The following is a 26,894-nucleotide window of genomic DNA, read 5'->3' as shown; positions in this document are numbered from 1 at the left end:
AAAAAATAACACAAATCACGTCAGAATGTACAGATAGCGTTTGTGACCACTTTACTCTAATGGTATTAGGTCAGATTACTAACTACTGCACACAATAACGTGTGGTCCAATCGTTCAGTATACGAGCACTACTTGTCATGTACTGAAAGATCAATGGAATCTATGTTTCCGGCTGCGATTCCTTCAGCCAGAGCTTGTATGGCCTATATGGGTTCTGCACCAACACCCCAGGCGTTGTGCCACTGGACTTTTATAGCGGACCTTTTACCTTACGACCTCCTGGTCTTGTTACCTTATGACCTCCTGGTCTTGTTACCTTATGGTCCGCTATACTCTAATGCTCAAATATTATTTAACCAGAGATGCCTCCCTAGCCACCGTATATGTCACTTACACGTATGTCCCTTGACGAGTACCTGGCTTTCCTTTTGGTTCCACCTTAAAGTTATATAAACTTTTGTATACAAAACACACTCACTCAACACAAGTACACTTTTGTTTCTATATCTATTTCTGCGCAGAAATTGTCTTTAGGCCAAAAGTGTTACCAATTAGGAGCAGGATCTGTTAAACTAAATTTCAGATTTTCCAAAAATAGATTTGCGTTATTTACCGCGTCGCGTTATCTACCGCTGTGCGTTAATTATCGCCTTTGCGTTACTTCACTTTATCACAACTTGAGCTACGTGGGCGTAACCGGACGCTACGTTGCGTAATGTACGCTGCGTGCGTCTGCCTTTTGGATTGCGTACGCTAGTCTTTGTTAGCGACACGTGTATGCAATGCAAAGGATCCACCGTAACACAATATATTTTTATCAATGTAAATGATCCCTGATCATCTACCGCAATCCACACTGACTGCCTTGTATCTCAGACAAACCGTGTGTTTGTTCTATACTTTAACTATCACCTCTACTATGAAATAACAGCAAATCTCTTTTTAGCACTTTCTATCAACTATAAAATTTGGCAAACAGGAATAGTGATATACGAAAAATGAAATACACAAGTGAAAAGAAATGCAGGTATGTATGCGTACGCAAGACAAAAGAAAAATAAACAGTTTTAAAAAGACACAAGCGTTTTGTTCTTACTTCCGGTTACCGGGTTCCTTCAGCACTCTTTATCTAAGCGAAGCAGACGCTTATCCCGTCAGCACTGTGAGACAACCTCCCACCCTTTGCTGGAGGGATAATGTCTGCTGATCTACCTAGTGCAGATATGAGAAGGATAGGACGAGCCCCCAATTGACAATGCTAAATTCCTTTGTCGTATAACAACCCTTTATGAAGCTAAGAACACTGTACGCTGTTTACTTAAGAAGTACCGTAATGGTACGCTAGTTGCGTAACGATCGCTCAGCCGTAGGCGAGACGCTCAAGCGTCACGTTCGCTCACGGCCCAGCGATCACAGGACACGTTATTGGTTATGTCTAGGGTAATGATTCGCTATGGCGTAGCTTACGCTCGAGACCACGAGGAGGTCACCAGCGATGCAGACGCTCACAACACTATACCTTTATGATAAAACCTTATACCAATGAAATACACTGAATACCTTAATGTGAGTACAGGGTGTAAGTGCAACCTTGTGTAACCTGACTAACTACAAAGCTGCTTGAGCGTCACCGACGCTCAAGTGAACACTTAACACTATAGAAAATACACAGATGCTGGTTTAGGTTCCAAAGCCTATTAACTGTATTATATCTAATATACTTGTAAAAAGGGGATAACAGTACAAATGATACACTACAATATAACAGAGACTTCCTAACCACAGAACTAAACAATAAATACAAAAGGACAATACTACTCTGACCTAAATGAAATACAATACAATACTATCTTAGTCTAGGGGAGATATGAGAGAACAGAACAGAGAGAGAGAGAGAGAGAGAGATGAGATGAGAGAAATTGGCTCACAGAAAGACAATGATAACGGAGAGAAACTTACGCACAAAGGGTATGATCGCCTGCGCCTCGATATCCAGCTCCCGGCTATCAGCAGATAACCGTTGATGAGAGAGTGAGAGCTGGATGTGGTCGGCCTGCCTATTTATGCCCCACACACAATGCAATCTCCTGGTCCTACAATCCCATTGTCCATTGGCCGAAGGAATTCGGCCCTGTATCATAACAAAAGGTCATAGGGTGATTCATACAGGTGGGCTGTGACGATTTCCAACAGCTCAGGTGGGTGGGAAACTGGGTTTCCCGCCGCATACCTGAGTATGTGTAATTAATAGAAATGGACATAAACTTCTTATGTTCATAACTATTCGCACGAGCGATTAATACGCTCCAAACCAACACCGGAATATTGCTAATTAAATACTCTTCCGATGGGTACCAAACACTGCTGTGTGATTCCTGTTAGACCCTTTGTACGATATAAAGAGGGATTCCTCAGCTCTGGGACATTGTATTTTAACCAAACTTTCAGAATCTATCAAAGGGACCATGATCTATAAACTACATTAATTGTGAACATTTGTAACGAATGAGTCGCACGCTACGACTACATAAACTCTACCGTAAATACGCATACCGCGCCTGCGAGTGCACGTTATTGCGGGTATGCGAATCCACGGGAGAGCGCATGCACGCGCAGCGCGGACCAGTGTGCGGTGCAAATATGGCAACGTGCATTGAGACATTTTTCTGACTTTGACAGTATCATGACTTACCGCGGCTGCGTTTGACGGCGTGGCGGTTGAACGTCATATCCTAGTCCAATCGGGTATTCCCAGTGAGCTCATTTCCGCATTTCTTCAGGCCAAAAAAAATGAAGTAACGGCGAAGTCTTAACACCGTATTTGACGTAAATGTGTGTCTTGGTGTAAATCTAAGATGCTTCCTACGGCGGATTTTCAGCTGAGTCGCTCTTCTCCATTCTTTGCAAGCTGGTGTGGATGCAGGCCTACAGCTAGGCTCCGTTTCAGGGCAGTTTTGGCCTTGTAAATTTTCTATAAAAAAAAAGTTGCCCACCTTTCCGGAAGTTCAGGCTTTCGTGAAAGGAGTACTGCACATCCAACTTCCATTTGTGCCCCATTGGCACAGTGGGCTCTTGACGTGGTGTTGCGTTTTTTGTGTCTCACTGGTTGGGACCTTTATTAAAGGTTGGGTTAAAAATTTCTCTCTTGGAGAGTGGTCATGCTTTTTAGGCAACCGCAAGGCGGTTGTCGGAAGTGGCGGCTTTGTTTCTCAAGAGCCCCTGTTTGATCTTCCAGGTGGATAGAATTGAGAACTCGGTTAGTAGTTCTGCCGAAACGGGTTTTCGGGGTTTGTCAAAAACCTGCCTGGTTTGATGCCTATGGTAACTTCAGCATTGGCTGATTCAATGGCTCTCGAGGTAGTCAGGGCTTTGAAGATTTATGTCGCCAATTGGGCTCAGTTTGGGAAAACAGAGGCTCTGTTTGTCTGGTATGCTTTCAGCGTGCTTAGGGCGTCTGTGTCTCTGCAGTCTGTTACACGTGGGATCTGTGAAACGATTCGGTGTGCTACTGCTACGGCTGGATTGCAGTTGCCGGAGTAGGGGGAGACCCCTTCTACTAGGAAGATGGGTTCTTCTTGGGCGGATGCCCGAGGTGTCTCAGCGGGTTAACTTTGCCGAGCGGCTACTTGGTCGGGTTTCAAACATTTTTGCTAAGCTCTACCAATTTGATACTCTGGATGATGGGGACCTCATGTTTGCTCAATCGGTGCTTCAGAGTCGTCCGCACTCTCCCGCCCATTCTGGAGCTTTGGTATAGACCCCATGGTCCTTTTGGAGTCCCCAGCATCCTCTAGGAAGTAAAAGAAAATAGGATTTTAGTACCTACCGGTAAATCCTTTTCTCCTAGTCCGTAGAGGATGCTGGGCGCCCGTCCCAGTGCGTACTGTCTCTGCAATTATTGATTTTGGTTGCACTTTGTGGTTTTCTTCTCTGTCAGGCTATCGCTGACGTTGTTCATGCCATGGCATGCGGTTTCTTATTATTGGTTGTGTTGACACACAGGTTGTGTTACATATTCTCTCAGCATACGGCTGTATGTTTTCATACCGTGGGCTGGTTTTCTGTTGAATGCCATGTTTTGCGGTATGTTCGTGGTGTGAGCTGGTATAACACTCACTGTGTTTAACTTATAAATACTTTCCTCGAAATGTCCGTCTCTCCTGGGCACAGTTTTCTAACTGAGGTCTGGAGGAGGGACATAGAGGGAGGAGCCAGTTCACACCCAGTTTAAGTCTTTATAGTGTGCCCAATCTCCTGCGGATCCGTCTATACCCCATGGTCCTTTTGGAGTCCCCAGCATCCTCTACGGACTAGGAGAAAAGGATTTACCGGTAGGTACTAAAATCCTATTTTATTGTCCCCAGATTAATAGTGGGAGTGATTGATAATTGTCGTTGTAAGCAAGATCTCTCCCCTAAATTGAATTAGTGCCTGTATGGTTGAGTCTGAAATATCCAATCTCTTTGCAATCAGCACCTGCGCTCAGAAAAGCCAAAATCTTGGTTATGTGCGGGGCCAGCTTAAGACCTTTCCAACATTTAGTGTTGTGTGCACTGTAGTTGTAAGGATTAGGTTTCCTCTACGTTAGTTAATTCCACTACTTGGAATGTAATTGTTACTGTGTGAGTGTGATATTTACCTTCAAGTCATGCCAGAGTCATTTACCTGCCACCTCTGCTACACTGCCTTGTGGGGGTGTTTACATTACTTGCACTAGAACCAAAGGTTTGTCTGTTTATACTGCATTATTAATTCCTTTTGCTGTAGTGAAATATGAACTGGGTCTTTATTGTATTATACTCTGAACTGTAATTAAGCAACATATCATTAATCATAGTAGTCAGAGCTTAAAAAAATAAAAACATGACTTTCTGGGCAAATGTATTTTCTTAAACTGTAACAGCTGCACTGTGCCTCCCCTCCCTATACTGTAATATAACATTACTCAGGACAATGAATGTATATGCAGAGCTCAAACTGAGCCAAATACTTACGGCACAACATCTTGGATAAAAGTCTTTGAACCTACGACTATGGAGAGATTTTCTGTTTCTGATTCTCATGTCAGTAGAAAATCCAGTTTGGCAATGAAAGTTTGCAGGGGTAGCTGAGCAATGATCAACTCACCAGGTACTTTGGCAGTGAGCCTCTGCTTATATAGAACGTCTTAACCAGGTCACATGTGTGTCCTATCCTGGAAGCCTGGTCTCGGGTCCCTGATATACCCCTGTATCGCTCACAAATGCAATGCCTTAAAAGGACTGGATTTTTATTTATTTTTTTTTTTACATTTTGGCTTTCTTTTGCCCATTATATGTATATAATCAGTCAGAGTTGTTTGTGTTGCCATCGGATACAAGACATCTTCTCTATTTATAGGGTGCCCGTGCTGCATTTCAGGACAACTAAATAAAGAATTACTACGCCCACTGATATAGAGCAGGTATGCTAGCCAGTTTTAGTTATAAACTGTTAAATTAACATAATTATTCAAAGAGGGAGACATTTAAATCCTTTTAAAGAGGACAAGTGAAGGTGTTGCTTGTAGCAACCAGTCACATTCTAACGATCCTTTACTAGCCTGCACTACACAAGTGATAGCTTGAATCTGATTGTTTGATAGATCTACAACAGTTTTTGATACATTTTGTCAAGGAAATACTTATTCATGGTTTATTTGCTCTTTAAAACAATGTACACAAATTGTTCTGCTTGTACAAAATGATGAAACCAAAGGAGTTCAGAGTCTGTACTTGAAATATCATATGCAAATGATGTACTGTTTTGGACACTCATCTACTTAATGAACATCCACCCACTACTTAAACACACACCCGCTTTAAATCTAAATTGGGAAACCTTAGTACGTAATCTCTTCCACTAAGTAATATAACATGTTTTCCCAAAATTCATGTCATGTATCCTAACAATGACACATTGCAGCAGACGTTTAGCAATTAATAAATTACATAGTATAAACTATTTTGAAAATGGAATTACTTACACCCGTGCTACTAAATTATTAGTAAGCAGCCTGCCACAAACACACATCTTTTTATTGCGCTGTCACTTGAGATCTGCTTACAGTTATCCATACTTCTCCCATTTCTAGTGCATTTATAAATGGAATACACTGACATAAGCAAAGTTACCACTTCCTCTATACAAATACCCAGGTGGCTGCTCTCAGGGTCGGACTGGCCCACAGGGGTACAGAGGAAACCACCGGTAGGCCCCACTGCCTGAGGGCTCACTCTTTCCTCTAGGGATCAGGTTCCAGACTGTGCACTTGTATTATACATGGTAGATATGTTGCATTACACTGCAAAAGACAACTGTGTATTTCAATCCTCTGTGGAGGCTGGCCACACCCCCTTTGTAGGCTGGCCACACCCCTAAGTATGGCCCCTACCACTGCATTCCCCCGGTGGGCCCTTCATGCCCCAGTCCGACACTGGCTGCTCCTTGCAGGTGTGTACCCGAGGCTCCACCATCACTCATACAGCAGGGAACTGAAAGTGATTGTAGCCTGTGAGTGGGCCTCTCGCTCACACTCTGTGACCCCCACCCACAGGGTTTTCATTATTATTTGTAATAAGAGGGTGGTATATAGGAGTAGCATTATGAGTTTATAATATAGACTGATTATTTACCTGGACCACGGCCTCTCCCTGACTGCAGCAGAGGCATAACAGTGTCTGTATTTTGAATGCCGGGATTCCGAACACCTGTATTCTGAACGGATCCCGGCCTAAGGATCCAGATCTGTTCATGGTATTTGGAAAGCATCCACCATCCATATGAAGAGACAGATTTATGGATGTATTTTAGAAAGCTTTTTTGATGCTAGCCCTGACCAACCAGAATCTTATCGTTTTGTAGACTGCAGTGGGGAAATGATAACTAGAATCTGATTGGTTGCTATAGCCAACAGCTTTATGTTTCCTGTTTAGAAAGTTTCGTAAATGTGCTCTTCAGAAACTGGTTTCCCTGAACTGGTACAGGAGTTGTGGTTTCACAGCAAAAAATAGGAGGACCATGAGTTCAGCTTGTCAGAATTAGGGTGCATTAAGGTGACTAATGGCATTCGGGGTGTAATTCAATTGTTTTTTAGGCAGCGATAACTAATGGGCACCTGACAGATCAATTCAGTTGTTGCTCCGACTGAGCCACATTTATGCTTGCAGCCTCTTGCGGTGGCGAGCAGAAATGTGCGAAAAGTCCAACTTTTGGGCGCTCAGACAGTATTATTTGCATCGCACGTATTAGTTTAGACGAGTTTAGGTGGCTAAACCCAGTGCTTTTGGATGCGACGAGCATGATAATTGAATGGCGCCCAGAACAAGTGGATTGCTCTGTCAGGTGCCCATTAATTATCGCTGCCTGAAAAACTATTGATTCACCCCCTAGGAATCATTGTTATCTTTTAATGAAAAAAATGTATCTCTTATGTTTACTTTTAAATAAGATTTTAAACCTACCGGTAAATCTTTTTCTCATAGTCTGTAGAGGATGCTGGGGACTCCGTAAGGACCATGGGATAGACGGGCTCCGCAGGAGACATGGGCACTTTAAGAAAGACTTTAGGAATGGGTGTGCACTGGCTCCTCCCTCTATGCCCCTCCTCCAGACCTCCGTTAGAGAAACTGTGCCCAGAGGAGACGGACAGTACGAGGAAAAGATTTTTCTTAATCCAAGGGCAAGATTCATACCAGCCACACCAATCGCACCGTATAACTTGAGATATACTAACCAGTTAACAGTATGAAAACAACATAGCATCAGTCCAAGACCGATGAAAACTATAACATAACCCTTATGTAAGCAAAACTATATACAAGTCTCGCAGAAGTAGTCCGCACTTGGGACGGGCACCCAGCATCCTCTACGGACTACGAGAAAAAGATTTACCGGTAGGTTTAAAATCTTATTTTCTCTTACGTCCTAGAGGATGCTGGGGACTCCGTAAGGACCATGGGGATTATACCAAAGCTCCCAAACAGGCTGGAGAGTGCGGATGACTCTGCAGCACCGATTGAGCAAACAGGATGTCCTCCTCAGCCAGGGTATCAAACGTATAGAATTTTGCAAAGGTGTTTGAACCCGACCAAGTAGCAGCTCAGCACAGCTGTAGTGCCGAGACACCCCCCCCTCCCCCGGGCAGCCGCCCAAGAAGAGCCCACCTTCCTAGTGGAATGGGCCTTAACCGATTTTGGTAACGGCAATCCAGCCGTAGAATGAGCCTGCTGAATCGTGTTACAGATCCAGCGAGCAATAGTCTGCTTTGAAGCAGGGTCGCCAACCTTGTTGGCCGCATATAGGACAAACAGTGCTTCTGTTTTTCTGACTCTAGCCGTTCTGGACACGTAAATTTTCAAAGCCCTGACTACATCAAGGGACTCGGAATCCTCCAAGTCGCGCGTAGCCACAGGCACCACAATAGGTTGGTTCATATGAAAAGATGACACCACCTTAGGCAAGAATTGAGGGCGGGTACGCAATTCCGCTCTATCCATATGGAAAACTAGATAGGGGCTTTTATGAGACAAAGCCGCCAATTCCGACACTCGCCTAGCCGAAGCCAAGGCTAACAACATGACCACTTTCCAAGTGAGATATTTCAACTCCACCGTTTGAAGTGGTTCAAACCAGTGCGACTTAAGGAAACTCAACACCACGTTAAGGTTCCAAGGCGCCACCAGAGGTATAAAAGGAGGCTGAATATGCAGCACTCCCTTTACAAAAGTCTGTACTTCTGGGAGAGAAGCCAATTCTTTTTGAAAGAAAATGGATAAGGCCGAAATCTGAACCTTAATGGAGCCTAATTTTAGGCCCAAATTCACTCCAGTTTGTAGGAAGTGAAGGAAACGGCCCAGATGGAATTCTTCCGGAGGAGCATTCCTGGCCTCACACCAAGCAACATATTTTCGCCATATACGGTGATAATGTTTAGCTGTCACGTCCTTCCTAGCCTTTATCAGAGTAGGAATGACCTCATCCGGAATGCCCTTTTCCGCTAGGATCCGGCGTTCAACCGCCATGCCGTCAAACGCAGCCACGGTATGTCTTGGAACAGACAGGGCCCCTGTTGCAACAGGTCCTGTCGTAGAGGAAGAGGCCACGGATCTTCTGTGAGCATTTCCAGTAGATCCGGATACCAGGTCATTCGTGGCCAATCTGGAACAATGAGAATTGTCTGTACTCCTCTTTTCCTTATTATTCTCAACACCTTTGGGATGAGAGGAAGAGGAGGAAACACATAGACCGACTGGAACACCCACGGTGTCACTAGGGCGTCTACAGCTACCGCCTGAGGGTCTTTTGATCTCGCGCAATACCTCTGCAGCTTTTTGTTGAGGCGGGATGCCATCATGTCTATCTGGGGCAGTCCCCACTGACTTGCAATCTGTGCGAAGACTTCCTGATGAAGTCCCCACTCTCCTGGATGCAGGTCGTGTCTGCTGAGAATGTCTGCTTCCCAGTTGTCCACTCCCGGAATGAACACTGCTGACAGTGCGCTTACATGATTTTCCGCCCAGCGAAGAATCCTGGCGGCTTCCGCCATTGCCACTCTGCTCCTTGTGCCGCCTTGGCGGTTTACATGAGCCACTGCGGTGATGTTGTCTGACTGGATCAGAACTGGTCGGTCGCGCAGTAAGGTCTCCGCTTGACGTAGGGCGTTGTATATGGCCCTCAGTTCCAGGATGTTGATGTGAAGACAAGTCTCCTGACTTGACCAAAGACCTTGGAAGTTTCTTCCCTACGTGACTGCTCCCCAACCTCGGAGGCTCGCGTCCGTCGTCACCCGGGTCCAGTCCTGAATGCCGAACCTGCGGCCTTCTAGAAGGTGAGCACTCTGCAGCCACCACAGGAGAGATACCCTGGCTCTGGGGGACAGGGTGATCAACTGATGAATTTGTAGATGTGACCCGGACCACTTGTCCATTAGGTCCCATTGGAAAGTCCTCGCATGGAACCTGCCGAAGGGAATGGCTTCGTATGATGCCACCATGTTTCCCAGGACTCGAGTGCAGTGATGCACTGACACCTGTTTTGGCTTCAATAAATTCCTGACTAGAGTCATGAGTTCCTGAGCTTTTTCTATCGGAAGATAAACCCTTTTCTGGTCTGTATCCAGAATCATGCCCAAGAAAGTCAGACGAGTCGTAGGAACCAACTGCGACTTCGGGATATTGAGAATCCAGCCGTGTTGCTGTAACACCTTCAGTGAAAGTGATACGCTGTTCAGTAACTGCTCTCTTGATCTCGCTTTTATGAGGAGATCGTCCAAGTACGGGATAATTATGAAACCTTGCTTGCGCAGGAGCACCATCATCTCCGCCATTACCTTGGTGAAAATCCTCGGGGCCGTGGAAAGCCCAAACGGCAACGTCTGAACTTGGTAATGACAATCCTGTACCGCAAATCTCAGGTACGCCTAATGAGGTGGATAAATGGGAACATGAAGGTATGCATCCTTTATGTCCAGAGATACCATAAAATCCCCCCCTTCCAGGCTGGCGATGACCGCTCTGAGCGATTCCATCTTGAACTTGAACCTTTTCAAGTATAGGTTCAGGGATTTTAAATTTAAAATGGGTCTGACCGAACCGTCCGGTTTCGAGACCACCAGTAGGGTTGAGTAATATCCCCTCCCTTGTTGAAGCAGGGGAACCTTGACCACCACCTGTTGAAGATACAATTTGTGAATTGCATTTAACACTATCTCCCTTTCCGGGGGAGAAGCTGGTAGGGCCGATTTGAAAAACCGGCGAGGAGGCACCTCTTCGAATTCCAGCTTGTAACCCTGGGAAAACATTTCTATTGCCCAGGGATCAACCTGTGAGTGAACCCAGATGTGGCTGAAAACTCGAAGACGTGCCCCCACTGGGGCGGACTCCTGTAGCGGAGCCCCAGCATCATGCCGTGGATTTTGTAGAGGCCGGGGAGGACTTCTGTTCCTGGGAACTAGCTGTGTTGTGCAGCTTTTTTCCTCTGCCCTTACCTCAGGCAAGAAAGGACGCACCTCGTACTTTCTTGTTTCTTTGTGATCGAAAGGACTGCATTTGATAATGTGGCGCTTTCTTAGGCTGTGAGGGAATATAAGGTAGAAAATTTGATTTACCGGCCGTAGCTGTGGAGACCAGGTCCGAGAGACCTTCCCCAAACAATTCCTCACCCTTGTAAGGTAAAACCTCCATATGCCTCTTTGAGTCGGCATCACCTGTCCATTGCCGGGTCCATAGGACTCGTTTAGCCGAAATGGACATCGCGTTGATTCTAGAACCCAGTAGACTAATGTCTCTTTGAGCATCTCTCATATATAAGACCACATCTTTTATATGCCCTAGGGTCAATAAAATGGTATCCTTATATGGGATGGCAGCGCTGCCTTTTTGGATAAGCGTGTTAATGCTTTGTCCACCTTAGGGGAGGATTCCCACCGTATCCTGTCCGTAGGCGGGAAAGGATACGCCATAAGAATCCTTTTGGGAATCTGCAGTTTTTTGTCTGGAGATTCCCAAGCTTTTTCACATAATTCGTTCAACTCATGTGAGGGGGGAAAGGTTACCTCAGGTTTCTTTCCCTTATACATGTGTACCCTCGTGTCAGGGACAGGGGGTTCCTCTGTGATATGCAAAACATCTTTTATTGCAATGATCATATATCGAACACATTTAGCCACTTTTGGCTGTAACTTTGCATCATCGTAGTCGACACTGGAGTCAGAATCCTGTGTCTACAATTTGGGATAGTGGGCGCTTTTGAGACCCCGAAAGTCCCTGCGACATAGGGACAGACATGGGTTGACTCCCTGGCTGCTCCCTAGCTTCAGCTTTGTCTAATCTTTTGTGCAATAAATTTACATTAGCACTTAAAACCTTCCACATATCCATCCAGTCAGGTGTTGTCGACGGAGACACCACACTCATTCTCTCCTCCTTCTCCCCCTGAAAGCCTTCTACCTCAGACATGTCGACACAAGCGTACCGTACTTCTGTCCCGCTCAAATATAGTGAAACAGTCGGGGGCTCTTTATATATACAGTGCCCAACTGTATATATACCTATTTTTGCCAGAAAGATGTTTATATACTGCCCAGGGCGCCCCCCCCTGTGCCCTGCACCCTTACAGTGACTGCCGTGTGTGAGGTGTATGGGAGCAATGGCGCACAGCTTCACCGCTGTGCATTACCTCAGTGAAGATCATGAAGTCTTCTGCCGCCTCTGAAGTCTTCTTTTCTTCTCATACTCACCCGGCTTCTATCTTCCGGTTCTGTGAGGAGGAAGGCGGCGCGGCTCTGGGACGGACGGCGACGGTGAGACCTGCGTACCGATCCCTCTGGAGCTAATGGTGTCCAGTAGCCTAAGAAGCAGAGCCTTGAAACTCACAGAAGTAGGTCTGCTTCTCTCCCCTCAGTCCCTCGATGCAGGGAGTCTGTTGCCAGCAGGCTCCCTGAAAATAAAAAACCTAACAAAATACTTTCTGACAGGAAATTCAGGAGAGCTCCCTGTAATGCACCCAGTCTCCTCTGGGCACAGTAGTAAACTGAGGTCTGGAGGAGGGGCATAGAAGGAGGAGCCAGTGCACACCCATTCCTAAAGTCTTTCTTAAAGTGCCCATGTCTCTTTCGGAGCCCGTCTATCCCATGGTCCTTACGGAGTCCCTAGCATCCTCTAGGACGTAAGAGAAATATAGTTTCTGCTGTGAGAGTAAATTGGGATAAAAAAAATTAATTTTTGGGGGGATGGAAATGTTTTGGGGTTTTTTGTCAACCTTCTAAAAACCAATATCCTTTTTCTAATGTAAAATTATCATATTGTAGGTGGCCTTCAATGCTTGTTAGGGATAAATACAGTGCTCTCCATACCACAGTTACGCTTGTTATTTGTGACCTCTGTACCTCCTCTCCTTTTACATACGAAAACGGCCATGTAGGGGAATCTGTTGTTTAGGTGATTTGGTCCATCTCTACATTATTTTCTTTGAGATCCATTTTAAGATTAGATCACCATTATGATGTGGTTTTATGGTGTCAGAGTACGTTTTGTTTTGCCTTTTATACGACTATAATTTTATATTGAAGACTCATTGAACAGTGTGCTAAGATTCCATACTTCTAACAAGTGGCATTATATTACAGGTAGAAGCTCATGATGGTCCAGAAGCAGAGGACCTTACTCCAGAGGAACAGAGAATTCTGGAAAGGAAACTGAAAAAAGAACGTAAGAAGGAGGAAAAGAGGACAAAAAGAGAAAGTAATGCAGAAGAGAAGAGTGAAGAGCCAGCAAAACCTTCAGCTTCTGAATTAGCTTTGCAGTACTTGAAGCAGTAAGTCCAATGTAGTAGATAGACCATTTTTAATATTATTATTATTATTATTATTATTATTATTATCCTTTATTTATATGGCACCACAAGGGATCCGCAGCACCCATTACACAGTACATAAACAAATGAGCAAGCAAGAAAATAGCACTTACAGTACAAGACAATATAGGACAGGTATAGAAAACCCGGAGTTAGGTGCCATCAAAGGCACATGAGGAAAGAAATCCCTGCTCTTGCGAGCTTACAATTTAAAAGGTGAGGGGCTAACAGACCGGAGGGACACAGAAGGGGTAGACAGTGAGCATAGACAAGAGGGTTAGAAGGAGAGTTGGCTGGGTTTGGTGAAGAAGTGGGTCTTGAGAGTCCGTTTGAAGTTTTGTAGAGAGGTGGAGAGTCTGATGGGGAGAGGTAGAGCGTTCCAGAGATGGGGAGTAGCACGTGCAAAATCTTGTAGGTAGGAGTGGGAGGAGGTAATAAGTTGGCAGGAGAGACGGCGTGCATTAGCAGAGCGAAGAGGACGTGTGGAAATGTAAAGAGAGATAAGGTTAGAGATGTAAGAGGGAGAAGAGTGGGTGAGGGCTTTTTGGGTGCGTGTGAGAAGCTTGAATTGGATTCTGAATGGGAAGGGTAGCCAGTGAAGGTCCTGCAATGTGGCTGTAGTATGTTTGGTGAGGAAGATGAGACGGGCAGGAGCATTGAGGATAGATTGAAGTGGAGAGAGGCATTTTTGAGGGAAGCCAGATAGGAGGAGATTGCAGTAGTCCAATCTGGAGATGACCAGTGAGTGGATGAGGGTCTTAGTAACATCCTGGGTGAGAAAGGGTCTGATCCTGGAGATGTTTTTGAGATGGAAATGGCAGGTTTTTGAGAGGTATTGAATGTGTGGTTTGAAGGAGAGGGCGGAATCAAGGAGTACTCCAAGACAGCGTACTTGGGGGCTAGAGGAGATAGTTGTGCCATCAATGGATAATGAAATTGTGGGAGGTGAGGTTTTGCGGGAGGGAGGGAAGATGATCAGCTCAGTCTTAGACCTGTTAAGTTTAAGAAAGCGCGGGGACATCCAGGAGGAGATAGCAGAGAGACAGTTGAGGAGAGCAGGGGAGAGGTCAGGGGAAGAAAGGTAGATTTGAGTATCATCAGCGTAGAGATGATATTTTAAGTCAAAAGAGCTAATGAGCTCACCTAATGAGGATGTGTAGAGAGAGAAAACAGTGTATTTTTTTCCAAAATGCAAGTAGTGTCTTTTGATTGCTCACATGTACAAGTGCAATAAGCGGACTCCTTCAACTGGTGTTGTAAAGGGTTTTGTGGAATGCGTAAGTTATTGAATAGAAAGTACATTACGACTACAGGTACATTTCCTGCAAACATAAAGCACCTTGACAACTTGAGCAGACTCACTGTCCTTTAGCCCTGGGTAGGCAGCTTAACAAAGCTTTTTACAACGTCACTCACCAGTGCCTTCAAGGCCATTTGTTGCAGTCATTGAACTCTACTTCCTGTTCTCTGCTGTTACTTTGTACTAAAGCTGGAAGCCACTGATGAATGTGGTGAGCGAGTTAGAGGGAGAGAGAGGCGTAAAACACAATTGGACAGGCTACTGCATCTGCTCAAATATGGCGCTTGTTCAGTACATGCTTGGCTCTGCTGGCTAAAATGTACAAAACACATCCTGTGCGTAATAAACACTGGGGAAAATGCTACATAAATATGTTTAGCACTGTTGGTAAAACTTGAAATATACTGTGTAATGTGCCTGTATCTGCTGGTGTAGTCTGTATGCCGTTGTTCATGTAATGTATATGACTGAAAGTTCACGCCGGACACTGACCGAATAATGTGTTTAGCATTTCAGGGCACTGGGATATGCCGGATAATTCTTTGATCACTTTTCTGGTGATTGATTGTGCTGCAGCAGCGTGTATAAATGATGTGCAGTGCATTAATGTAGTCACATAAGTACATTAGACACACACAAACAAGCAAAGGTCTGTTTCTTAACTACACCATGTGCCCCGATGTCTAATTTAAGAATAAGTTGTCAAATATTCACATTTCGTTATCCTATACTATGTATAAAATGACTGGTGTGGTATACAAGTTAGACAATCATAATGTCGACACGGGATTGCCGACATGAGCTGAATGTCGACATTGTGAATGTTAATAGAGTCTAGAAGTCGACATGTCAAAATGTGTGATGTTGACACTGACCTAATGTTGACATGTTCAACTTGTTGACATTACGCATGTGTGTGGTGAGAATGTCGACCATACTTTCTAATCCTAACACAGATATGATTATGCCATTTCTGTTATACCGATCATACAAGGTTATAATACCACTTTCTCTTACGCCCTAGAGGATGCTGGGGACTCCGTAAGGACCATGGGGAATAGACGGGCTCGGCAGGAGACATGGGCACTAAAAAAGAACTTTAGGTTTGGGTGTGCACTGGCTCCTCCCTCTATGCCCCTCCTCCAGACCTCAGTTTAAGACTGTGCCCAGAGGAGACTGGGTGCACTACAGGGAGCTCTCCTGAGTTTCCTGAAAGAAAGTATTTTGTTAGGTTTTTTATTTTCAGGGAGACCTGCTGGCAACAGGCTCCCTGCACCGTGGGACTGAGGAGAGAGAACCAGACCTACTTAAGTGATAGGCTCTGCTTCTTAGGCTACTGGACACCATTAGCTCCATAGCTCCAGAGGGAGTCAGAACGCAGGTCTCCCTTAGCGGTTCGTCCCGGAGCCGCGCCGCCGTCCTCCTTGCAGAGCCGTAAGATAGAAGCCGGGTGAGTATAGGAAGACAGAAGACTTCAAAGGCGTCAGAAGACTTCAGAGCTTCACTGAGGTAATGCGCGGTGGTAACGCTGCGCGCCATTGCTCCCTCACAGAACACACACAGCGCACACTGTTGGGTGCAGTGCGCGGGGGGGGGGGGGGGGGGCGCCCTGGGCAGCAATGTATACCTCTAAGACTGGCTATACATATATATATATATATATATACACTTTTCTCTGCCGTCCTAAGTGGATGCTGGGACTCCGTAAGGACCATGGGGATTAGCGGCTCAACTAAAGAAAGCTTTAGGACTACCTGGTGTGCACTGGCTCCTCCCACTAAGACCCTCCTCCAGACCTCAGTTAGATTTCTGTGCCCGGCTCAGCTGGATGCACACTAGGGGCTCTCCTGAGCTCCTAGAAAGAAAGTATATTTAGGTTTTTTATTTTACAGTGAGATCTGCTGGCAACAGACTCACTGCAACGAGGGACTAAGGGGAGAAGAAGCGAACCTACCTAACTGGTGGTAGCTTGGGCTTCTTAGGATACTGGACACCATTAGCTCCAGAGGGATCGACCGCATGGAACCGGCCATTGATGTTCGGTCCCGGAGCCGCGCCGCCGGCCCCCTTACAGAGCCAGAAGCAAGAAGAGTCCGGAAAATCGGCGGCAGAAGACATCAGAAGACTGCAGCTGTGCGCCATTGCTCCTCATACACACTTCACACTCCGGTCACTGAGGGTGCAGGGCGCTGGGGGGGGGGCGCCCTGAGCAGCAATAAAAACACCTTGGCTGGCAAATATATCACAATATATAGCCCCAGAGGCTATATATGTGATAAATACCCCTGCCAGATTCCATAAAAAAGCGGGAGAAAAGTCAGCGAAAGAGGGGCGGAGCTATCTCCCTCAGCACACTGGCGCCATTTTCTCTTCACAGTGCAGCTGGAAGAAAGCTCCCCAGGCTCTCCCCTGTAGTTTTCAGGCTCAAAGGGTTAAAAAGAGAGGGGGGTGACAGACAAAGACTGGCAGACGATATTTCTCAAATCCCACAAAAGCTCAGTCTGCATACAAGTCAGGGAAACCCAATATAAGCTCTTAATGAGATGGTATAGGCATCCCTCTCTCCTCCACTTCATGTACCCTGGAGTGACTGACAGATGCTGGAGATGTCTCTGCGCTACAGGCTCCCTGATGCATATCTGGTGGAACTGTCCCCTACTAAAACCATTCTGGAAGGATATTATATCTACTTCTCAAGATATACTTCACACACCCGTCCCCACAGACCCAGCATTCTGGTTACTTTCCCATTCCTCAATCTCACTGGCTCAACATAACACGTCGTTACTTCGACACCTGTCTAATGCAGCGAGGGCGGTCATCCCCACACTATGGAGATCACAACTCCCACCCACTAGGAAACTATGGTTTAATAGAATTAATCATTATATGAATATGGAAAACATTCTCCTGGTCTCCAGAGATAAACTCTCGGAGTTCATGACCATGTGGATGCCCTGGATAGAGTATATGTCCTCTAAAGATTACAAGGACTATGTCTATGCTGCCAAATGATCTCAACGCACAATCGATAGAATGGATAGATTGTACCGTATTCCCTCCCCAATTCAACTGTCCCCCCTAGTTTGGTCACACTATGTTTTCTCTCTACTATTCCCCTCATTTCTTTCCTCTCTTCTCTCTACAGCTTCTATACAATGCCATTTAGGATTGCAATTACACCATAATATGGATAGATGGCGAAGGGATACTAGATGAATGTTATAGAAACACCTACTTACGCTAATGCCTACATTAACCCCCCAGCAATGGGGATGATGCGCCTCCCTACTTTTTAAGGCTATGATGTATTAGACCTTCATTTGTGTCCTGACGATTTTCTTCCTCATCTGTTAAAATGTGATGCAATCTTTGTACTGCTATGCTGTTCTAAATAAAAACAGATTATACAAAAAAAAAAAAAGAGAGAGGGGGGGCACTAAATTTAGGCGCAATATATGTATACAAGCAGCTATTGGGGGAAAAATCACTCAGTTATAGTGTTAATCCCTGCATTATATAGCGCTCTGGTGTGTGCTGGCATACTCTCTCTCTGTCTCACCAAAGGACTTTGTGGGGTCCTGTCCTCAGTCAGAGCATTCCCTGTGTGTGTGCGGTGTGTCGGTACGGCTGTGTCGACATGTTGGATGAGGACGGTTATGTGGAGGCGGAGCAGAGGCCGATAAATGGGATGTCGCCCCCTGTGGGGCCGACACCAGAGTGGATGGATAAGTGGATGGTATTAACCGACAATGTCAACTCCTTACATAAAAGGCTGGATGACGTAACAGCTGTGGGACAGCCGGCTTCTTAGCCCGCGCCTGCCCAGGCGTCTCAAAGGCCATCAGGGGCTCAGAAAAACGCCCGTTACCTCAGATGGCAGACACAGATGTCGACACGGAGTCTGACTCCAGTGTCGACGAGGTTGAGACATATACACAATCCACTAGGAACATCCGTTACATGATCTCGGCAATGAAAAATGTGTTACGCATTTCTGACATGAACCCAAGTACCACATAAAAGGGGTTTTATTTTTGGGGAGAAAAAGCAGCCAGTGTTTTGTTCCCCCATCAGATGAGTGAATGAGGTGTGTGAAAAAGCGTGGGTTCCCCCGATAAGAAACTGGTAATTTCTAAAAAGTTACTGATGTCGTACCCTTTCCCGCCAGAGGATAGGTCACGTTGGGAGATATCCCGTAGGGTGGATAAGGCGCTCACACGTCTGTCAAAAAAGGTGGCACTGCGGTTTTAGGATACGGCCACCTTGAAGGAGCCTGCTGATAAAAAGCAGGAGGCTATCCTGAAGTCTGTATATACACACTCAGGTTATATACTGAGACCTGCAATTGCCTCAGCATAAATAGTGCTGCTGCAGCGTGGTCTGATACCCTGTCAGATAATATTAATACTCTAAGACAGGGATAATATTTTGCTAACATAGAGCATATTAAAGACGTCGTCTTATATATAAAGGATGCACAGAGGGATATTTGCCGGCTGGCATCCAGAATTAATGTAATGTCCATTCTGCCAGGAGGGTATTAGAAACCCGGCAGTGGACAGGTGATGCTGCCTGTAAAAGGCACTTGGAGATTCTGCCTTATAAGGGTGAGGAATTGTTTGGGGATGGTCACTGGGACCTCGTATCCACAGCAACAGCTGGGAAGAATTTTTTTTTACCTCAGGTTTCCTCACAGCCTAAGAAAGCACCGTATTTTCAGGTACAGTCCTTTCGGCTTCAGAAAAGCAAGCGGGTCAAAGGCGCTTCCTTTCTGCACAGAGACAAGGGAAGAAGGAAAAAGCTGCACCAGCAGCCAGTTCCCAGGATCAAAAATCTTCCCCCGCTTCCTCTGAGTCCACCGCATGACGCTGGGGCTCCACAGGTGGAGACAGGTGCGGTAGGGGCGCGTCTCGGGAACTTCAGGGACCAGTGGGCTTGCCCACAGGTGGATCCCTAGGTTCTGCAAATAGTATCACAGGGATACAGGCTGGAGTTCGAGGCGACTCCCCCTCGCCGTTACCTCACATCAGCCTTGCCTGCTGCCTCGGAGAAAGGTAGTACTGGCGGCAATTCACAAGCTGTACTTCCAGCAGGTGAAATCAAGGTACCCCTCCTTCAACAAGGCGGGGGTTACTATTCCAAAATGTTGTGGTACCGAAACCAGACGGTTCGGTGAGACCCATTCTAAAATTGAAAGCCTTGAACACTTATATACGAAGGTTCAAGTTCAAAATGGAATCGCTCAGGGCGATTATTGCAAGCCTGGAGAATTTCATGGTATCACTGGACATCAAGGATGCTTACCTGCATGTCCCTATTTACCCTCTTCACCAGGAGTACCTCAAAATTGTGGTACAGGATTGTCATTACCAATTCCAGACGTTGCCGTTGGTCTGTCCCCGGCACCGAGGGTATTTACCAAGGTAATGGCCGAAATAATTATCCCGTACTTGGACGATCTCCTTATAAAGGCGAGGTCCAGGGAGCAGTTGTTCGTCGGAGTAGCACTATCTCGGGAAGTGCTACAACAGCACGGCTGGTTTCTGAATATTCCAAAGTCGCAGCTGGTTCTTACGATGCGTCTACTGTTCCTGGGTATGGTTCTGGACACAGAACAGGATAAAAAGGGTTTATCCTGGAGGAGAAGTCCAAAGAGTTGTCGTCTCTAGACAGAGACCTCCTAATACAGATACAGGTGTCGGTGCATCAATGCACGCGAGCCCTGGGAAAGATGGTAGCTTCTTACGAAGAAATTCCATTCGCCAGGTCCCATGCAAGGATCTTCCAGTGGGATCTGTGGGACAAGTGGTCCGGGTCGCATCTTCAGATGCATCGGCGGATAACCCTGTCTCCATGGGCCAGGGTGTCGCTGTTGTGGTGGCTGCAGAGTGCTCATCTTCTAGGGGGCCGCAGATTCGGCATACAGGACTGGGTCCTGGTGACCACAGATGCCAGCCTTCGAGGCTGGGGGGCAGTCACACAGGGAAGAAACTTCCAAGGCTATGGAAAAGTCAGGAGACTTCCCTACACATATTCTGGAACTAAGGGCCATTTGCAATGCCCTAAGTCAGGCTAGACCCCTGCTTCAACACCGGCCGGTGCTGATCCAGTCAGACAACATCACGGCGGTCGCTCATGTAAACCGACAGGGCGGCACAAGAAGCAGGATGGCGATGGCAGAAGCCACAAGGATTCTCCGATGGGCGGAAAATCATGTGTTAGCACTGTCAGCAGTGTTCATTCCCGGAGTGGACAACTGAGAAGCAGACTTTCTCAGAAGACACGACCTCCGCCCGGGAGAGTGGGGACTTCATCCAGAAGTCTTCCAAATGATTGTACACCGTTGGGAAAAGCCACAGGTGGACATAATGGCGTTCCGCCTCAACAAACAGCTACAAAGATATTGCGCCAGGTCAAGGGACCCTCAGGCCATAGCTGGGGACGCTCTGGTAACACCGTGGGTGTACCAGTCGGTGTATGTGTTCCCTTCTCTGCCTCTCTTACCCAGGGTAATGAGAATAATAAGAAGGAGAGGAGTAAGAACTATACTCATTGTTCCGGGTTGGCCAAAAAGAGCTTGGTACCCAGAACTCCAAGAAATGATCTCAGAGGACCCATGGCCTCTGCCGCTCAGACAGGACCTGCTGCAGCAGGGGGCCTGTCTGTTCCAAGACGTACTGCGGCTGCGTTTGACGGCCTGGCGGTTGAACGCCGGATCCTGAAGGAAAAAGGGCATTCCGGAGGAAGTTATCCCTACGCTATTTAAAGCTAGGACAGAAGTGAACGCAAACCATTATCACCGCATATGGCGGAAATATGTTGCGTGCTGTGAGTCCAGGAAGGCCCCAAAGGAGAAATTTCAGCTAGGTCGATTTCTGCACTTCCTACAGGGGAATTCCTAAAATTGGGTTCCATTAAGGTCCAGATTTCGGCTCTATCGATTTTCTTCCAAAATAGAACTGGCTTCACTGCCTGAAGTTCAGACTTTTGTTAAGGGAGTGCTGCATAGCCAGCCCCGTTTGTGCCTCTAGTGGCACCGTGGGATCTCAACGTGGTGTTGGATTTCCTGAAGTCGCATTGGGTTGAGCCACTTAAATCCGTGGAGCTACAATACCTCACGTGGAAAGTGGTCATGCTGTGGGCCTTGGCGTCGGCCAGGCGTGTATCAGAATTGGCGGCTTTGTCATACAAAAGCCCTTATCTGTATTTTATATGGCTAAGGCGGAATTGAGGACTCGTTCCCAATTCCTTCCTAAGGTGGTATCAGTTTTTCATGTGAACCAACCTGTTGTGGTGCCTGCGGCTACTTGGGACTTGGAGGATTCCAAGTTACTGGACGTAGTCAGGGCCCTGGAAAGTATATGTTTCCAGGACGGTTGGAGTCCGGAAAACTGACTCGCTATTTATCCTGTATTCACCCAACAAGCTGGGTGCTCCTGCTTCTAAGCAGACTATTGCTCGCTGAATCTGTAGCACGATTCAACTTGCACTTGCTGCGGCTAGACTGCCGCACCCTAAATCGGTAAAAGCCCATTCCACGAGGAAGGTGGGCTCTTCTTGGGCGGCTGCCCGAGGGGTCTCGGCTTTACAACTTTGCCGAGCTGCTACTTGGTCAGTGGCAAACACGTTTGCAAAATTCTACAAATTTGATACCCTGGCTGAGGAGGACCTTGAGTTCTCTCATTCGGTGCTGCAGAGTCATCCGCACTCTCCCGCCCGTTTGGGAGCTTTGGTATAATCCCCATGGTCCTTACGGAGTCCCAGCATCCACTTAGGACGTCAGAGAAAATAAGATTTTACTCACCGGTAAATCTATTTCTCGTAGTCCGTAGTGGATGCTGGGCGCCCATCCCAAGTGCGGATTGTCTGCAATACTTGTTTATAGTTATTGCTTAACTAAAGGGTTATTGTTGAGCCATCTGTTGAGAGGCTCAGTTATATTTCATACTGTTAACTGGGTATAGTATCACGAGTTATACGGTGTGATTGGTGTGGCTGGTATGAGTCTTACCCGGGATTCAAAAATCCTTCCTTATTGTGTCAGCTCTTCCGGGCACAGTATCCTAACTGAGGTCTGGAGGAGGGTCTTAGTGGGAGGAGCCAGTGCACACCAGGTAGTCCTAAAGCTTTCTTTAGTTGTGCCCAGTCTCCTGCGGAGCCGCTAATCCCCATGGTCCTTACGGAGTCCCAGCATCCACTACGGACTACGAGAAATAGATTTACCGGTGAGTAAAATCTTATTTTTTTGTGTTATTTACAGTGTATCCCCGCCAGTTGTTTTAAAAGAGCGGGACCGAAGCCCGCCACTGAGAGGGCGGGGCTTCTCCCTCAGCACTCACCAGCGCCATTTTCTCCACAGCACACGCTGAGAAGCTGGCTCCCCGGACTCTCCCCTGCTGATCACCGGTGACAGAGGGTTTTAAAGAAGGGGGGGGCACATAATTTGGCGCAGTACATATATAAAGAAGCGCTGTATCTGGGTTATTTTTTCCAGGGTTATTGGCGCTGGGTGTGTGCTGGCATACTCTCTCTCTGTCTCTCCAAAGGGCCTTGTGGGGGAACTGTCTCCAGATTAGAGCTTTCCCTGAGTGCGTGGTGTGTCGGTACGTGCGTGTCGGCATGTCTGAAGTGGAAGGCTCTCCTAGGGATGAGGTGGAGCGCATGAGTGTGGTGTCTCCGTCGGCAACGCCGACACATGACTGGATGGATATGTGGAATATTTTAAATGCAAATGTGAATTTATTGCACAAACGTTTGGACAAAGCAGAGTCCAGGGACGGTACTGGGGGTCATGCCCTGCCTTTCCCTATGTCACAGGGGCCTTCTGGGTCTCAAAAACGCCCACTTTCTCTGGTAGTCGACACAGATACCGACACAGATTCTGAATCCAGTGTCGATTATGATGATGCGAGGTTGCAGCCAAAATTGGCAAAGAGTATTCATAATATGATTATTGCTATAAAGGATGTGCTGCATATTATAGATGACCCCGCTGTACCTAATCCAAAGATCCACATGTTCAAAGAAAAGAAGCCTGAGGTTACTTTTCCACCTTCTTTTGAATTAAATGAGTTATTTGAAAGTGCTTGGGAAACTCCAGACAAGAAACTGCAGATTCCCAAAAGGATTCTTATGGCGTATCCTTTCCCGATAAAGGACAGGATACGGTGGGAATCCTCCCCAAGGGTGGACAAAGCGTTGACGCACCTTTCCAAAAAGGTGGCGCTGCCGTCTCAGGATACCGCTGCCCTCAGGGATCCTGCTGATCGCAAGCAGGAAACTACCTTGAAGTCGATTTACACACATACCGGTACATTACTCAGACCGGCAATAGCGTCGGCTTGGGTTTGTAGCGCTGTAATAGCGTGGACCGATACCTTATCTGCTGATATGTCCATGGGGGTCCTGCACTCACGTCCGTAAATAATCAGCTGTGGGGTGCACCCAGTAGAATCCACACAATCTTGGTAGATCAACGTATATAGAAGTAATTCCAGTTTCCTGGGGGGCACTCTCCTTTAAACATCATCACATGAAGCTTCTTTAATCCATAAAGGCTTTATTTGGTCACATAATTGGCTTTATTCAGTCGACGTTTCGGCTCTACAAGTGGAGCCTTTCTCAAGACAAGCCTTATAAATAATTTTATGTTGAAAATAGTCACAACCTATACAAATAACAAATACATAGAAATGAATAAATACAATCAAATCTCACGGGCCCAATCAGATAATCACCATAGCTGTGCAATCCGTGTAATCAGTAAAATCAGTAAAAGGAGCAGAGAGTGTTGGATAGTAACAAGCCAAAGATATTTCAACAAGGATATCTATCTCTCTAATAGACATATCCAGTAAAGTACATAGCCAATCACCACACCACAGTGTGACGCCTACAAGAATAATAATAATGGCGTACTTACTAGAGTAAATATAACTCAAAAAAATAGCAACAATATAGCACTGAGGATGGATCCGTGGTTACTCCAATATAGTTAACCTGTGGAAAGAACAACAGGAGCTCTATAGCCATTTCAAAAACTAATGGTTCAATCTCAAATGTCACCCATTTCATAGGGTAATTTCACTTACTTCACACAATAGAAATATCCTGGATGACTATCCAAATAGTGGCACTTTGCACAGTGGAGCCTCTGCACAAAAGATATTAGAGATGCACCATAACCAATAAGTCCCTTCATATTTAAAGGATTGGTCTCAATCAATATACACAAGATGTAATGTAAGCCATATCGTTTCTTACCCCTAAGGATCACGAATCAACATCCAGTCAGTGTGGCTGCCTGATGTCTAATGTGCACAGCGTGCCTTATAAACCCATTAAACCGGAAGTGCCATCTCACCCACAATAATGTGTAAATCACCGTTTATCATAAACACATACTGCTCTTTAGATCTCTGGGCTTCCCCACTGTAGTCCTTATCGCCCTATTAACTGAACAAAGTCATACAGACTTATCCCGAATTCGAGTACTACACACTTCATGGCCCGTCACGGCCGCGTGCGTGTCATCCCCCGGAAGTCGCATACCCGATGCGTTCCAACTCCCGGAAGTGGTAAGTAAGAAAAATTCTCACGATCTCCGGCGTGTATCGTAACCTGGCAACCTGACGCCAAGACATATGACAGTGTGGTAAGTGAGACCACGGCGCACACCACCACTCAGACGTGATATATTTAAAGCCTTCCCGGAACAAGCATGGGTGATTTTTAATCCTCCAAAACCCACTATGTCATCCTCGTTATAAAACAGCTCTGTCACCAACAACTCTCATTGTAAGCTCACTCGTAGTAGACTAAAGGTGTAATATTCAATTAAGAATATTCATAACAATAGATCTCAAAAGAATCCTGTATAGTTCAGGGTCAATAAACCCATAGTTACAATCTAATTAATTTAAAGAACATATACCTAGATCAATATATATATATATAAGGTGTATCTAATCAGGCCAGTGAGAATAGACTTACAGAGAAACAATTATAAATGATATACTAAACATATACTATAAAAAATTAATTAAAAATATTCAGTATCAAGATACACCAATCCTAATAATATAATGTATCCATGTCTCAACATCACAAAAAGTATATCAAAAGAAAGAAAACACTAATAGACATGTTACAAAAAAATATTCATGGTGTTATATTCATTAAGTCCCCTCGGAGCAACAGTATCAAGTCTGTTGATCCAAAAGCTCTCTTTCTTTTTCAATGCTAATGTCCTATCTCCCCCATTAGAAGGAGGGGGGATCCAGTCAATCAGCATACATCTAAGGTTCGTCACCTGGTGTTTATTTTCCAAGAAGTGTCTCGCTACAGGTTTGTCAGAGAACCCAGTTTGGATGGCGGCTCGTATTGTGGTCCTATGGTTCGCCATCCGGTCTCTAAAACATCTAGATGTAAGCCCCACATAATAGAGACCGCACGGACAAATTAAGAAATATATCACATGATCTAATTTGCAATGCAGATGGTATTTTATCTTGATATTTTTCCCTGTGTGTGGGTGTGCAAAGCTGTTTCCAGTCCTCATGGCCCTACAGGTGGTACAGTTGCCGCAAGAGAAACAACCCGGCTTAATACTCATCATTTGGGTAGGGTTCATTCGCTCATCAGGGACCAAGGTAGGCCGCATAAGCAACTGCTTCAGATTGGCCCCACGCCCATAGGCCATCATGCTGATATGGATACGATGGATAAGGAAACTATTTTATTGACCCTGGGCCATATTAAGGATGCTGTCCTTTATATGAGAGAGACTCAGAGGGATGTGGGCATACTGGGGTCCAGAGCGAACGCTATGGCGATTTCTGCCAGGCGAGCACTGTGGACCCGACAGTGGTCGGGTGATGCCGACTCGAAACGGCATATGGAGGTTTTGCCTTACAAGGGTAAGGAATTGTTTGGGGAAGGTCTCGCGGACCTAGTTTCCTCGGCTACTGCAGGTAAATCAACCTTTTTACCTTATGTTTCTCACAGCCTAAGAAAGCGCCACATTATCAGATGCAGTCCTTTCGGTCGCATAAATCCAAGAGAGCTCGGGGATCTTCCTTTCTTGCCAGAGGTAAGGGCAAAGGGAAAAAGCTGCCAGCTACAGCCAGTTCCCAGGAACAAAAGTCCTCCCCGGCTTCTACTAAATCCACCGCATGACGCTGGGGCTCCGTGGGGGGAGTCCGCTCCTGTGGGGGCACGT

General features: G+C 46.1%; 1 protein-coding gene across 4 annotated transcripts in view; it reads left to right on the top strand.

Annotated features, from left to right (window-relative positions):
- The window catches only part of C7H7orf50 (chromosome 7 C7orf50 homolog), a 671,077-nt gene that overhangs the window by 602,749 nt on the left and 41,434 nt on the right, over positions 1 to 26,894 (top strand). For all 4 annotated transcript variants that reach the window (XM_063934553.1, XM_063934551.1, XM_063934552.1 and 1 more), the window contains one exon: positions 13,145 to 13,332. In XM_063934553.1, coding sequence (XP_063790623.1) covers positions 13,145 to 13,332 — 188 coding nt within the window. The remainder of the gene's footprint in view (positions 1 to 13,144; positions 13,333 to 26,894) is intronic.

This window comes from Pseudophryne corroboree, chromosome 7 (assembly GCF_028390025.1).
Source record: "Pseudophryne corroboree isolate aPseCor3 chromosome 7, aPseCor3.hap2, whole genome shotgun sequence".
Classification (NCBI taxonomy): Eukaryota; Metazoa; Chordata; class Amphibia; order Anura; family Myobatrachidae; genus Pseudophryne; species Pseudophryne corroboree.
Note: the sequence above shows the minus strand (reverse complement) of the source record. Positions and strands in the feature narration are given on the sequence as shown.